The sequence below is a fragment of the Sceloporus occidentalis genome, unplaced genomic scaffold, assembly GCF_023333645.1.
Source record: "Sceloporus occidentalis isolate IW3139 unplaced genomic scaffold, rSceOcc1.0.p SCAF_91, whole genome shotgun sequence".
Lineage (NCBI taxonomy): Eukaryota > Metazoa > Chordata > Lepidosauria > Squamata > Phrynosomatidae > Sceloporus > Sceloporus occidentalis.
Genome location: NW_028317071.1, coordinates 1,091,511 through 1,104,606, shown reverse-complemented (window position 1 = coordinate 1,104,606; position 13,096 = coordinate 1,091,511). Strand labels below are relative to the sequence as shown.

General features: G+C 51.4%; 2 protein-coding genes across 4 annotated transcripts in view; both read right to left on the bottom strand.

Moving 5' to 3' along the window:
- Positions 1–1,334, bottom strand: part of EPS15L1 (epidermal growth factor receptor pathway substrate 15 like 1) — a 51,187-nt gene extending 49,853 nt beyond the window's left edge. The window contains exons 1-3 of the mRNA XM_089496636.1: positions 1,326–1,334; positions 1,067–1,156; positions 475–522 (exon numbers count right to left, since the gene is read on the bottom strand). Coding sequence (XP_089352762.1) covers positions 475–522; positions 1,067–1,156; positions 1,326–1,334 — 147 coding nt within the window. The remainder of the gene's footprint in view (positions 1–474; positions 523–1,066; positions 1,157–1,325) is intronic.
- Positions 1,335–4,424: 3,090 nt separating this feature from the next.
- CALR3 (calreticulin 3) lies at positions 4,425–12,890 on the bottom strand. Of its 3 annotated transcripts, XR_016277827.1 has the most exons (10): positions 12,756–12,890; positions 10,854–10,955; positions 7,709–7,912; positions 7,064–7,158; positions 6,143–6,352; positions 5,547–5,660; positions 5,308–5,451; positions 5,097–5,189; positions 4,610–4,850; positions 4,427–4,465 (listed from the first exon to the last, which is right to left on the bottom strand). XR_016277827.1 is itself a non-coding variant. In XM_089496509.1 (9 exons), the coding sequence occupies exons 1-9, from the start codon at positions 12,850–12,852 to the stop codon at positions 4,671–4,673; spliced, it is 1,239 nt and encodes a 412-aa protein (XP_089352635.1). In that variant the 5' UTR covers positions 12,853–12,890; the 3' UTR covers positions 4,595–4,670. The 3 variants fall into 3 exon arrangements, 1 of the variants encoding a protein (XP_089352635.1); XR_016277828.1 differs by lacking the exon at positions 5,547–5,660 and having other exon boundaries at positions 4,425–4,465; XM_089496509.1 differs by lacking the exon at positions 4,427–4,465 and having other exon boundaries at positions 4,595–4,850.
- Between the last annotated feature and the right edge of the window lie 206 nt (positions 12,891–13,096).

The window sequence follows — 13,096 nt, the reverse complement described above, 5'->3', positions numbered from 1 at the left end:
ATTTTTCTTGATTGCTTCACCATTTCAACTTTTGTATGTGAATTCTTAATGAAGCATTCTTCGCTTGTTGTAGGCTATTTTGAGTTTCTAACCAGAAATGTATTACAGTAGAGTCTCAATTATCCGACATAAACAGGTGGGCTGATAGTCGGATAGCCGAAAATGTCGGATAATCCAGAGGGTCCAAGAAAAGCCATGAAATCACTATGAATTGCAAGCCTGGAGGTACTTGCCCTGCTCACTGCCACAGCACTTGGAGCCGTGTTTTGGGGCGAGGCTTCACTTGCCCTTCTCTCCTTGCCTGTCATGGCCGCCATGTTTGGGGGCATGTCTAGGGGGGAATGGAAATGCATACAGCCCCCAAGCAGCCGCGACAACAGATAATCCGGAATGTTGGATGACCGAAGGATGGCTAATCGAGACTCTATGTATCACTCTATGATGATGATTGAAGGCCAGGTGCCACTCACGTACCTGCTTGTCCAGAAAGCCTTTCCCCTCCGGGTCTGCCAAATCCCATATCTAAGGAGAGACAAAGACAAGAAGTTGAGGAGATTTGGCCTGAATCTCCTCCAAACATTTGTCCTCTTCCCATCCCTGCTTCTTCCAAGCGTGGGAAACTTCCCCTGAGGCTGGAGAGTCTGCAACCTGTCACAGACATGCAATGCCTACCGTCTCTCCAAAGGCAGAGCAGACTTTTACCCTGAATAACAGGCTTATGCTAGTGTGGGATTGGCAAGTTGTGATGTGGTCTGGCGCACACACAGCTTTACACTCCCATTTCTTGGTGCCTCTCTGCCAGAGCAAACTGCCCCTCTGCTTGGAGAGCTAGCAGTCTCTGCAGGCACCACAGCCATGCCTCCAGGGAGAGCTAGTTTCTTGGGCACTGGGGCTGGTGCTCTCTACTTCACAGGTACCTCTAAGGCAGAGCAGCCACCAGGCCAGGAGCCCCCACAAGTCTCCACTGGCCTCTGGACATCGACAAGCACTTTGGGCAGCTGCTGAAGGAGATACCCACGTGCGCCTTCATGCACCTCTCATGTATGAGAGGCAATGAAAGGCTTACCTTTCCAAGAACAGCATCGGCCAGCCCTGACTTTTTGAGGAAGAGGGCAGCATCACTAGCCCCGATTCGCCCCGTGCCGGCAGGATCCACCTGCACAAGTGAATGTCAATAGCTGAGCTGGGCAAGTCCCAAAATCCAAAATGATGCATGCATACCACCCCCAACCTCGCATCCATCACAAATGCGGATGGCACAAGAAGTCTTCTTGCCATGGGAGGCCCTTCTTCCCTTGCCCGCTGGAAGAAGTTTGCCAGTGAACCCAATCCATCTGGCCCTTCTTTTGTTGAGGACCAGAGCAGAACCCTCCTGGGCGTTCTTCCCAGACAAAGGATCGTGGAAGGGCAGCAGCCAGATTTCAAGAGGTGGCAGTGGTAGGGAAACAGGGAACACTTGCCTGCTTATAATATGTCTCATAGAGAGGGTTCCCAGCAGCAAGCTGAAGAGGAAGAAAAGGAGAAACATCCCAGGTGAACTTCAGCCTCCCACTCAACTCAGCCCACTTCCACCCATCCCCTCAATAGAATTCTACGGCAGAAAAGGATCTGGGGGGGTCATCTAGTCTGAACACCACCAATGGGAACCACCCACAGGCAAAAAATGAAGAGTGAGGCCAACAGGGATGATAGATCCTGAGAAAAGCAAGACCCTGGACCTTTCTTGAGAGGCAGATCACCACCAGAGGCAGCTGGGTAGGCAGTTGCAGCAATACTTGTCCTGAGGGGCCTGTTGGCTGAGATCCTGAGCCTGAAAAACTGCCCCAGGGACTGCATTCTGCCCCCCCCCCCCAAAACATCCATCCATCCTGCAGCTCCTCTGCTGATGGAGGGCTGAGCCGCCCCTCCGTCTCCCTGACGCTGCCTCGTCTTTGGCTTCCGCTTCAAACCTTTGCTGCCAACACTTGGTGCCTCCAAGGGAAAACCCTCCTCCAAGGACAGCTCAAGGGCTGCCAGAAGGAGACGCTCCGGCACTCTGGCTGGAAAAGAGCTCGTTTCCCCAGAAAGAGGTGTCCAACCCGTTCCTTCCAGCCAAACCGCAGCAAGTCTGCTGCTGAAAGGTCAATGAGTTGGAAAAGTAACTTTTGGGTACCACACTGGGAGGAGCAGTTGGCTTCCAAAAAAGTAAGTTTCCCAAGCTCTGGCTTCAAACTAAGGGAGAAGGAAGAACCCACCTGATGCTCATGTGCTCAAGGAGAGACCTCCTTTTCACAGGGGCAAAAGATAAGAACATGGGGACGAGAGGGCATGATCCGCCAGCCCCAGCCCCCCCCCCCCCCCCCAGATGCCAGCAGTTTACCCCTCTGCTCCTTCTCCCGAGTGCCCGGCTGTGGGAGCAAATGAGAAGGAAGGGTGCTTGCAGTTCTCTTTCTGGAGGTATCTGGCCAGGTTCTGGGGTAGAAAATGATGGCAGCCAGCACGATCCAGAGCAGAAGAGAACCAGAAGTCTTCCAGCTGCTGCCAGGCCAGACGGGAATGATGGGATCTGTGCTCCACCACATCTGGAGATGGCCCTAATCTTGCAATACTTTTTAGAAGCCCCCTCTTCTAAATGGAACCAGGGCTCCAGATTCCGCAGGGCAAAGGGCAGGTGCAGGGAACTGGAGAGGGGGTTTGACCCAAGACAGAAGAGCCACGGAGGTGCCAGCTAGGCCAGTGTGGGAGGGCCACTCCTCTCTGAGTCTCAGCAGAGAGACCCCCAGCGCAGCGGGTGAGAGGCGCCAGAGGAGGAGGAGGAGGCAGGGGCTGCCATTGCCCTCGCCCATCATTGCTGCCCAACGTCTGGGAGAAACACTGGGAGCCCCCTTATCCAGGCAGTCTGTGGGAGGAAACGTCTATGCGCAGAGAAGCAACAAGGGCAGAGAGGCCCCGGGGACCCATGGCAGAGTCTTGCCATCCGTGGCTGGCCGTGTCAAGGTGCCGGAAGGCACCTCTGCCAGGAAGAAACGCCTGGGGATGAGGGGCCGAGGCTGGCCAAGGGGCCCAAACCAGGGAGGCCCTTCCTCGCCCCCAACAGCCGCAGAGCCCCCTGGAGAACCCTCCTTTGCCGGAGCCCCCTGGAGCCGCCTCCCTCGCTGTCCCCCAATGAATTTGGCTGCGTCCACACTGGAAAAATAACCCTGTTTGGCACCGCTTCAACTCTTTTTCTGGCCCAAGGCTATGGAATTCTGGGAGTTGGAGGATCCAGAACAAACTCCAAATCCCAGAATTCCATAGCCCTAAGCCAGAAAAAGCGTTAAAGCGGTGCCAAACAGGGTTATTTTTCCAGTGTGGACGCAGTCTTCCCTTTCCCCGTCCCCAGTGCGACCCACCGGGGCTCGGGGGCCTCTGGGGACCACAAGGGGCGCCCCTTCTTCCTCCCCCTAGGCGGCCCCACCCGCGGCGCCCGTGACGCAGCGCCAGGCCTGGACCCCTCAGCACTCTCCCCACCGCCAGGCAGGCAGGCCTCCCCGGCGCCGCTTCGCCCCGGAGCCCCTCGCGAGGGAGGGAGGGAGGGAGGGAGGCCGACCAGCGCCCGCAGCCCCTCACCTGCCCGGCGCCCCCTCCGCTGCCCCCGGGAGGGTTCCCTGCCCCGCCGCCGCCGCCGCCGCCGCCGAGGGGCCCGAGCGCCGCCATCTTGCTCCTCCTCCTCCGCCGCCTCCCTTCCAGGAGGGGCGGGGCCACGGAGGCCGAGGGGCGGGGCCACGGCGCCACCCAGCGGCTGCGCCGGGACTAGCAGTGAGGACCCTCTGGCTCTCTGCACACGTTCAGAAGCACTCTTGGCTCCTCCCGGGGATTTCTTTCTTTCTTAAGGACTAGGAGTCCTTCCAGGAGCGGAGGGGCGAGCCCCCCCAGCCTCGCATTCTGCATCCTCACGCCGTATAACATGACAAGACCACCCTTCAAAGAGGATGTTGGGAAGCTGGAGCGTGTCCAAATGGTGAAGGGTCTGGAAACCATGAAACTCAGGAGGAACAGCTTAGGGACTTGCTGGGGATGTTCAGCCTGGAGAAGGGAAGGTTGAGAGGGGATGTGAGAGCCCTGTTTAAATACTTGAAGGGATGCCATATTGAAGAGGGAGCAAGCTTGTTTTCTGCTGCTCCAGAGAATAGGACACAATGGAGCAATGGATGCAAGCTCCAGGGAAAGAGATTCCAGCTCAACATTCAACATTCAGAGGAACTTCCTGAGAATAAGGGCTGTTCAACAGAGGAACACACTCCTTCCTCGGAGATTTTGGTGGAGTCTCCTTCTTTAAGCAGAGGCTGGATGGCCATCTCTCAATGGGGATGCTTTGACGGAGAGTTCCTGCATGGCAGAAGAGGGTTGGACTGGATCAGGGCCCTTATCATCTCTACCAACTCTATGATTCTATGGTTCTAGACTAGGAATGGACGTTGGCGAGGACAGCCGCTTTGGGTCCCTCCTGGGAGAAATACAAATGAATAAAATCAAATAAATCAGTGTATTGAAGTACCCTCAGCCGCCTTTCCTTTGGCAGGAACAGCTCAGAGCCCCCCCCCCCCCAAAAGGTCCATTTAGACCGTTTAGAAAAAGACAAAGAAATCACCTCGGTTCCCTCCCCAGCCCCCCAAGGACACAGTTCTTCCTGGTTCATTTCTGGGTGAAACTCAGAGTTCCTCTTTCTGGGCCTCCAGGGCCACTTCCACTTTCTCTTCCTTTTCCTTCTTCTTCTTCTTCTTCCTCTTCTCCTTCTTTTTCCCCTTTTTGGGCATCTTGTTGGCCTCCTTCCACCGTTCTCTTTTCGTCTCCTCCTCAATTTGCTGCCTATTCATCTCTTGTTCGGGGTCCTGGAAGGATGGGTTGGGGAGCCAGGGGACAGGAAGGGACCCGCCTGAGTTCAGTTCCTGACAGGTCCCTCCACTGCCCCAAGGGCCTCTGGCCATTGGCCCCACTGGTGCCAAGGCTGGAAGTCTCAGGAGACCACTGCCTCCACTTAAAGGAAGGTTAAAGGTTAAAGGAAGACCTCTTCAGACACAGGCCAGCTGTCCCTCCACCCAAACCCATGTCCCACTCCAGGGAAGGGAGGCCTTTACCTTTGTCTCCCCCCAAGTCTCATCCCCAAACTCCTCAGCATATTCCTCGTCATCCGTGATCAAGAAGTTGTCAAAAATGGTCCCAGATCTCACCTGCAGCAAAGGACAGGTGACAGGCTGGTGGGATTGGTGTGGATCTGGGTGACTGACTTTTATGGGGTCAGGCCAGAGGGATTCAACATAGCCATGGGGGGGGGGGGTTAGAGCTGACCTGCCAAAGGTCCAGGCCGATCACCCCGATGTCCTTGTAGACCGAAATGCTTGCATCCGGCACGTATTCTGGGTTCGTAATCTGAGGATGGGGCCAGACGCCTCGGTAGTTGGGGTTGGGGATCCTCCGGGGCTGCCACTCCCCCTGAAACAAAGCACAGCCTTTGTTGTGTGTCTGTACATACCCTCTGCCTTTGCCCTCAAAGGAGCCCCCCTCCTGGCAGGAAAAGGGGGGTGTACTCGGTAGAGGGGGTTCCGGAGCAGTGGGGGCTGCCAGGCGCCTTGACTCTCCTCGTTCCAGTCGGGGGGCCTCTCGGCACTTGTGTCCACCAGGAATTCAGAAACGTCCCAGTCCTTTTGGGGGGGAGAGGGAAAGGAAGGAAGGTATGAAGCAGGACTCAGGGTCTCCCAAATTTGGAGGACCACTAGCACCACAGAGGCTGCCAGCAGGATTCTGATCAGAGAAGAGGAGGAAGCTGCATTTGACAGCTCCCCACTTCTCTGCCGCATGGGGCCAGGTCTCCCATGTGGCATTGCTGGACATGTGCACACACTTTCAGCCCACTGCATGTGGTTCCCACCCAGACCAAAAATGGGGACCAGGAAAGAGACATTTCTCATTGCAAGATGAGTGAACCTCCTGAAGACTACGGGAAGCAAGAAACTCCTCTGCTCTCTCATGGAAAGAACGCTGGTCTCTCTGTCCCTCTTTCCACCAGGGCACTATGTTGGGGGCAAATTATCCTTACTGGCTATTCAGGGATCCCCCTGCTCTGCCCACAGAGGCCCCCTCCAGGTCTACGAACATGTCCTCTTCAGCAGAACAAGGGAATCACCTCAGGCTTTGTGTCTTCTGGATCGTCCATCTCAGCTTCATCGTCCCAGTTCTCCGGCTTTTTCACCCTAGGGTCATTTATTGTCCTGGGTGGCAAAAAATCCCAGTCCTCTTCCAAGATGCCCGAGGCAACCATTTCATTATCGATCTTCACTTCGTACGTATGGTTCGGTCTCAGAATCAGCGTGTACAAGTGTGTGAACCCATCCACCTAAACCGCATTGTGAAGGAAGAGAGGAGCATCATGAGGGAGTAGCACACCACAAAGTGCCCAGAACCACTACAAACCAACCCAACCACATGCATCAATTCAGGGGCAGCACTTGGGAAAGCTACTTCTGGGGAACTGCAGCTCCCAGACCTACATGGAAAACGATCTGCCAAGTTTGGCTGATCTATGCTTTTTCCAACAGGCCATCCTGAGCTGGGGGCTTATGCTCAGGGAGGGAGAAGGTTCCATGGCCTCGTGGCCACTTTGAGAAGGGTAAGTAAAGTCCATCCCAGGAAAGCCTTGGGTTCAGTGCATCTGGAGTGGGAGCCGCACATGCTCATCCTCGCTCCCATCCAGCCACAACGGCAGCATTTGAGCACATCCTCCCTGTTGGAATCCATGAGGCCCCTGTGCTCCTAGTGTTCTTACGGCAGGGTCACTGCCATACGCAGACAGAGCCAGAGGCCTGAAGAGCCGCTGCCCTTTCTTGCCAAAAGGAAAATCAGTTATCCAGGAAGGAGCAAGTGCTCCTCTTCAAAACCAAAAATGTTCTTCCTCAGGGAATCATGACCAGGTGACATGGCTGCAAACTGCTTCTGACTTCTGTGTCTCCTCCTGGTTCTGAAACAAGTGAGCCATAGATTGCAGCTTTTGATGGGCTGTTGGCCAAGTATGACCGGCAGAAACACTTTGAAGGTGTCTAGGACTTACTTTGCAGCGAATCTCTCTCTTATTGGAGTAAAGCTTGCCTTTGTGGCTTAAAATGACATGGACTTTCCTTATATCAGAGCCGCATATATCCGGGCCTGGAAAAGAGAGGACACAGTTTGGTTCTTGTATGAGTATGATGATGATGATGATGATGATGATAAATTTGAACCCTGGTCATGGTTCAACATTTCCAGCGAGGCGAGGCTGCCTCCCTCCATGGAGTCCTTCCCTTAGCAGGAAAGTCTTTTTATTTATTTATTTTAACAGGCTTTTGGGAAATGACTCTTTCAGAAGCAAGGCTTCTTAATAATGCATGGTGCTGCTCTTATTTCTTCCCATTATATGAGATATATTTTAAATTGCTCTAAAATGGACTGATACTTCAGTTATATTTTAATTTTTTTTTATTGATATGTGTTTTCTTTTTGTATCCTGGATTGAAAAAGGGCAGAGTATAAGCAGACAGGCAGATTATAATATAATAACAAATTCTCAGATAACTGTATGTTTGTTTTTATCTCTTGGTTTCTTAAGGTTTAGTTCAGTCTAGATTTATAATTATACATCGTGGACCCTTAATGCTGGAAAATATACAGTGCCTGTTTTGAGACATGTTTTGAGCTACATCCAGCCCTGGCAGCTCACCAAACATGACGTAGTAGAAGGACTCTCCACTCATATTCTTCTGGTCCAAACTTGAGGGGAAGATCTTGACATATCCACCCCCACAGTCCATCTTTTGTTCATGCTTGACTGTGTACTGAATCACCAAAGGCCGCCCTTTGTTGCTGAATGGTTTAAATCGGGACGAGATGGCATAAAACTTCAGATTTTCAGTCGTCTGTAGACCTAGTGCACACATCATAGAAAGAGGACAGACATCTTGAGCAAACAGACCAGAATTTTGAAACATTTTACCAGCCATATTTCAAAGAAGTAACATAGCCATGATATATGATACGATATGGGGGAGGGCAATGAAAACACAGTACAGTACTGAGAACATATCTACCAAGTATCTGTGATTGCAACATTTGTTCTCTGAAGCACCACATCTTAAATAAACCGAGATAAGTTTCCCTTATTCATCCTCATCATAAACAGAAGGTAACCTTTCCAAATGTGAGATGTGGCTCCCTCATCATTCGCCAATGGTTGCTCATACTGGGTATCCCCCAGCCAATATGAACAAGGTTTCTGCCACACGCTTCTGCTGCCTCCTGGGGGACAGGGGGCTGTGCATACGTCAGGATTGGCAGCAATGCCCTTGGTCCCAAGGAGGTGGAAGGGGTGGTGGTGAGAACGGTTCAGGACAGAGCTCTGGAGGAAGGCAGAAAGGGGGGGGGGGGGGCTAGCAAACTCAGCCAGGCTGATTCTCTGGGACTTTGACATCTTCTCTTCCTCCTCCTCCTCTCCCCACTGCTCAGACTGAACCAGTCCACATGCCCAGTGAGGGAGAAGCAAAGGCTGTGTCTGCACCACAGAAATAATCCAGTTTGACACCGCTTTAACAGCTGCGACTCCATCCTATGGAATTCTGGGAATTGTAGTCTTGTCAGACATTTAGCCTTTCTTGTCAGAGAGCTCTGGGGTCACAATGAGCTACTTCCCAGAAATCCACAGCAGTTAAAGTGGTGTGAAACTGGATTTATTCTGCAAAGCAGGACCGGTTCAAGGTATTTGGCCTCCCGAGGCGAGAAATATTTTGGCAACCCTGTTGCCCCTCACAATTATTTTCACCCCTTGATTTCCGCTGTTTCGTTTGTTAAAGCTAAACATGACATAAAACTTAGGATTCAATCTCTTGTCATAGTACTGAGAATTGGTCAAAAAGCCAATTAGGTTTTTACAGGTTAAAGACTTTTATTTATTGCTGTGACATTTGGAGTGGAGTTTCAATAAAAAACACAGAATCACAGGAAAATATTGTTTTTAATGCAAAACCATAAAAAACAATATATTAACTTGAGCAATAAGGCTTAAAACCCTAATGGTACTCACCTAAACAACTAAAACAGGGGTAGGCAACCTTTTTGAGCCGGGGGCCGGGTTGCTGTCCCTCAGACAACTGGGGGGGCTGAAGCCAATAAATAAATAATTAAATAATTTTTTTAAAAAAAAATTAAATAAATAAATAAACCGGGGCAAATTTAGGACAACATTTTCAAATGGTGGACCCTTTTTAAAAAAGTGGAGGACACGCAAAATTTTTTGCTGATTTTTAAAAAAATGTTAATATAAATGCATGTTTCTAAGGTGTCTATAGACAATTGCCCCCCTTGCCCCTGCACACGAGAGGCCAAAGTCCCCGGCGGCAATCGGTGGCAGGACCGGGCTGGGGCCGGTCCCAAGGCCTCGCCGGGCTGCATCCGGCCCGCAGGCCGCAGGTTGCCTACCCCTGAACTAAAACTTTCTCTTTAAACTTTACTTAGTTTAAAACTTGTTGTAAGAATGCAACGTACTAGCCAAACATTCAAAACTAAACACAAACACTGAAACATTATTGCATGATCACTACCAAAAATGCAAAACACGAAAAAAGACTAGTTTGTTTGTTGTAAACAGTAAACTCAAGACGACTGGCATTCCATGTTGTGGCACCAAGGGCAAGGCGGGTTTAGGGGTGGCGAGAGGAGAGGGGCTTTTGAGCTTGGGGTTACATTCAAGGTGCATGAGGAAGGTGGACGATGTACCATGTGACTGTACCACAGCCACAGGGGGCACACGTTTATGTACCATGTGACCGTACCACGGACACAGGAGGGTATGCGTTTAGGTACCATGTGACCGTACCACGGACACGGGGGGGCACACGTTTAGGTACCATGTGACCGTACCATGGACAAGAGGGGGGCACACGTTTAGGTGCCATGTGACCGTACCACGGACACGGGGGGACACGTTTATGCACCATATGACCATACCACGGACACGGGGGGGCACACGTTTATGTACCATATGACTGTACCACGAACACGGGGGGGCACACGTTTATGTACCATATGACTGTACCACGAACACGGGGGGGCACACGTTTATGTACCATATGACCGTACCACGGACACGGGGGGCACACGTTTAGGTACCATGTCACCGTACCATGGATACAAAGCAGGGCACATGTTTAGGTGCCATGTGACCATACCACGGACACGGGGGGCACATGTTTAGGTATCATGTGACCGTACCACAGACAAAGGGGGCACACGTTTACCACGGACACAAGGGGGCACACACTGTACAAAGAAACTGTCATACGGTAGCTTGCTTTTATGTTGATTGCTGTAATGAGTTATCACTTTAATATTGTTTAATTACTCAAAAAAATTATACAAAAGAAGCTGTCACACCGCCCCTAAATTTTTCTGCCCCAGGTAGCTGCCTAGTTTGCCTATACGGCCCTGTTGCAGAGTGGATGCAGCAGGGAAACTCTGACAGCATCCACACTGGGGGAATAATCCGGTTTGGCACCGATTCAACTGCCCTTGCTCAAGTCTATGGAATTCTGGGAGTTGCAGTTTGTTGTGGGCCCAGAGCAGAGCAGAGCTCCAAGTCCCAGAATTCCATAGCGTTGAGCCAGGGCAGTTAAAATGGTGCCAATCCAGATTTCTCCAGTGTGGATGCACTCTCTGTTAGGTTTTGCTGGGAACAAGAGATCAGCAGCATCATTCTGGTTTATTAGTGCAAAAAGGAATGAGGTCTCAGAGCCACTTATTCTGAGTTATTCCTTCCAGACTGCAGCGTGCAGAAAAGGCCTGAAAAGCAGCTGCTTGGAGGAAGCCCTGCAAACCTTTGTCGAGGTCCTGATCTCCGTAGAAGGTCCCGGCTGTCAGTCTGAACTTCCCGTAGCTGTCCCGATGCTGAGAGGGGACCCAACGCTCCTGCCATTTCCCTGGAAAAAAGGGAGGAAAGTAGGGAGGGAGAGACAAGGGGGTCAGGGATGTGCAAGACACCTCAGCTTCAGCCCCTCTTTCTGGGGCCCCTCTTTCCCAGATGACCTTGAAAGCCCTTCAGGGCAGCATTCCCAGGCATTGTATAATTGTCACTTGCTATTTGATGTTCTTTTGTTGTCTGTTTTATTGAATCATTTCCTGTATTGCTATGTATTTTATATGTATTATCCTACTAGAGATGCCCCTTCCCCAACACCACTCCCTCTGTGTCGTGTCTTTCTAGATTGTAAGCCTGAGGGCAGGGAACCGTCCAATTAAAAAGATTGTATGTACAGCGCTGTGTAAATTTACAGCGCTTTATAAATAAAGGTTAATAATAAATAATAATAATTCATGGCTTAGGCCTACTTGTGGGATCCCCTTCTTCTATATAATCCACCCTGCGCACTTAGGTCCTCTGGGGGAAAAATTACTACAGTCAACAAAGACCAGGCTTTTCATCTGCCGCTCCCAAATTATGAAATGGCCTGCTGGAGGAGATCCGACATATTAACAACCTCGATAGTACACTCATCCCTCCATATTTGTAGATTTCATTAATATGTTCTCTCTAGGAATCTCTAGGTCATCCGGTGCAACTCTATGGTCAATTTTAAGTAAAAGTTGCACTGAAAGACCTAGAGATTCCTAGAGAGAACACTCTCCTAGGCCTTTGTAGCTCCTCCAATGCAGTTCTATGGCCAATGTCTGTCGGACGTTGGCCACAGAGTTGCCATGGAGGACCTAGAGATTCCTAGAGAGGTGTCCTCTCAGGTAAAAACATGTTGTTTTTCCCCATATTCACAGAGGTCCTGTGCCCCTGACCCTAGTGAATACAGAGGTACAAGTGTATTATTATTACTATTATTACTATTATTATTCCCAGGGTGCGGTAGAATGGTTAAAATGGTCAGAATTTTTCTATGGTCAGAAGTTACAAATTATATTGCTGAAATGAAAGTAAAGGCTATTATTTCAGGTCATGTCAAATGTTCTGTTTAGCCATGTAAACAACTCTGAATGGCTCCAGATTTTCAGTTGCTGGCCCAAATAAAAGGAACTTCTGGATAAGGTTTGAGGGCAGTGAAACAAAACATAGAGAAAGAAGATTGATTGATGGTAGCCCACGAGGGATGGAGGCCTTGTTAGAACATGCAAAGCATAGACAGGGATGCAAATGTCTAATTCAGTGTAACTAATGAAAATGTGAGTTCTAGTTTTCTTTGTTCAAAATAGTATAAAACCTTGCTTCATTTTCGGATCGTGACCCCAGAGATTTGGCTGCCTTTTCCTTCTGGGGAGAACAGCTGCAGCTAAAAATCAATTGGTTCCCTTTCCAATCGAGCTCCTGGTCTCCCTGCTGGTTTCTGGTTAAAATTCTGGTTTTCAAATAACCTATAGCCAACAATTAACAAGGGGAGGTCTCCCTCGCCCCCTGCCTTTTTTTTTGGGGGGGGGGCAAATGGAGGGGCTGGGTCTCTGCTCTGGGCCCCAAAAGCACTCAAGGGGGCAGGCTCTGGGGAGGCGAAAGGCGGGGAGGAGGTCTTTATGTGTATGTTTTGGTGGGGCTCCTCTTTGGGCGCCCTCTGTACATGCCCAGAGGCTATGGGGGCCTTGGCGGGTGGCATCTCGGTGGGAGGCGCTCCTCTTCGCCGCCGCACGAAGGGGTCCCTCTTGGGGACTACAATGCCCATCAGCCCAGGCTCTGCAGCTCCTCAGCCAAGGCCCCAGTCACGTGCCGGCCTCCTGGCCCCGCCCACCTCCGTCCAAAAACTGCTCCCTGAAGTAGACTGCGCCGCGGGCGGCGGACACAGCCAGCAGCGCCCAGAGGAGGCAAGGAAGCGGCGGCAGAAGCATCCTCCTCGGAGCGTGGACTGGCAACGACTGAGAGGAAAGGAGCCGGCAACGGACACGCCCCCGCGCGCTTGGCCCCGCCCCTCGCTCCCCATTGGCTCACCGAGTCTCGCGTCACGCCGAAGGCGGCACTCATTGGCCCGGCCGACTGGGGCTTCCGATGGCCCTTTTTCAGCTCCTGCCGCGGCGCTCATTTTTTTGATCCCGCCCTCGCTTTGCTTGATTGGTTCTTGCCTGCCAACCTCCT

Coding starts and splice junctions, on each gene's coding strand:
- CALR3 (XM_089496509.1), bottom strand. CDS start 12,852: ATGCTTCTGCCGCCGCTTCCTTGCCTCCTCTGGGCGCTGCTGGCTGTG. Junction 10,956..12,755: donor GGAGCAGTTTTTGGACGGAG/GTGGGCGGGGCC, acceptor CCTTTTTTCCAG/GGAAATGGCAGGAGCGTTGG. Junction 7,159..7,708: donor CTTCTACTACGTCATGTTTG/GTGAGCTGCCAG, acceptor TCTCTTTTCCAG/GCCCGGATATATGCGGCTCT.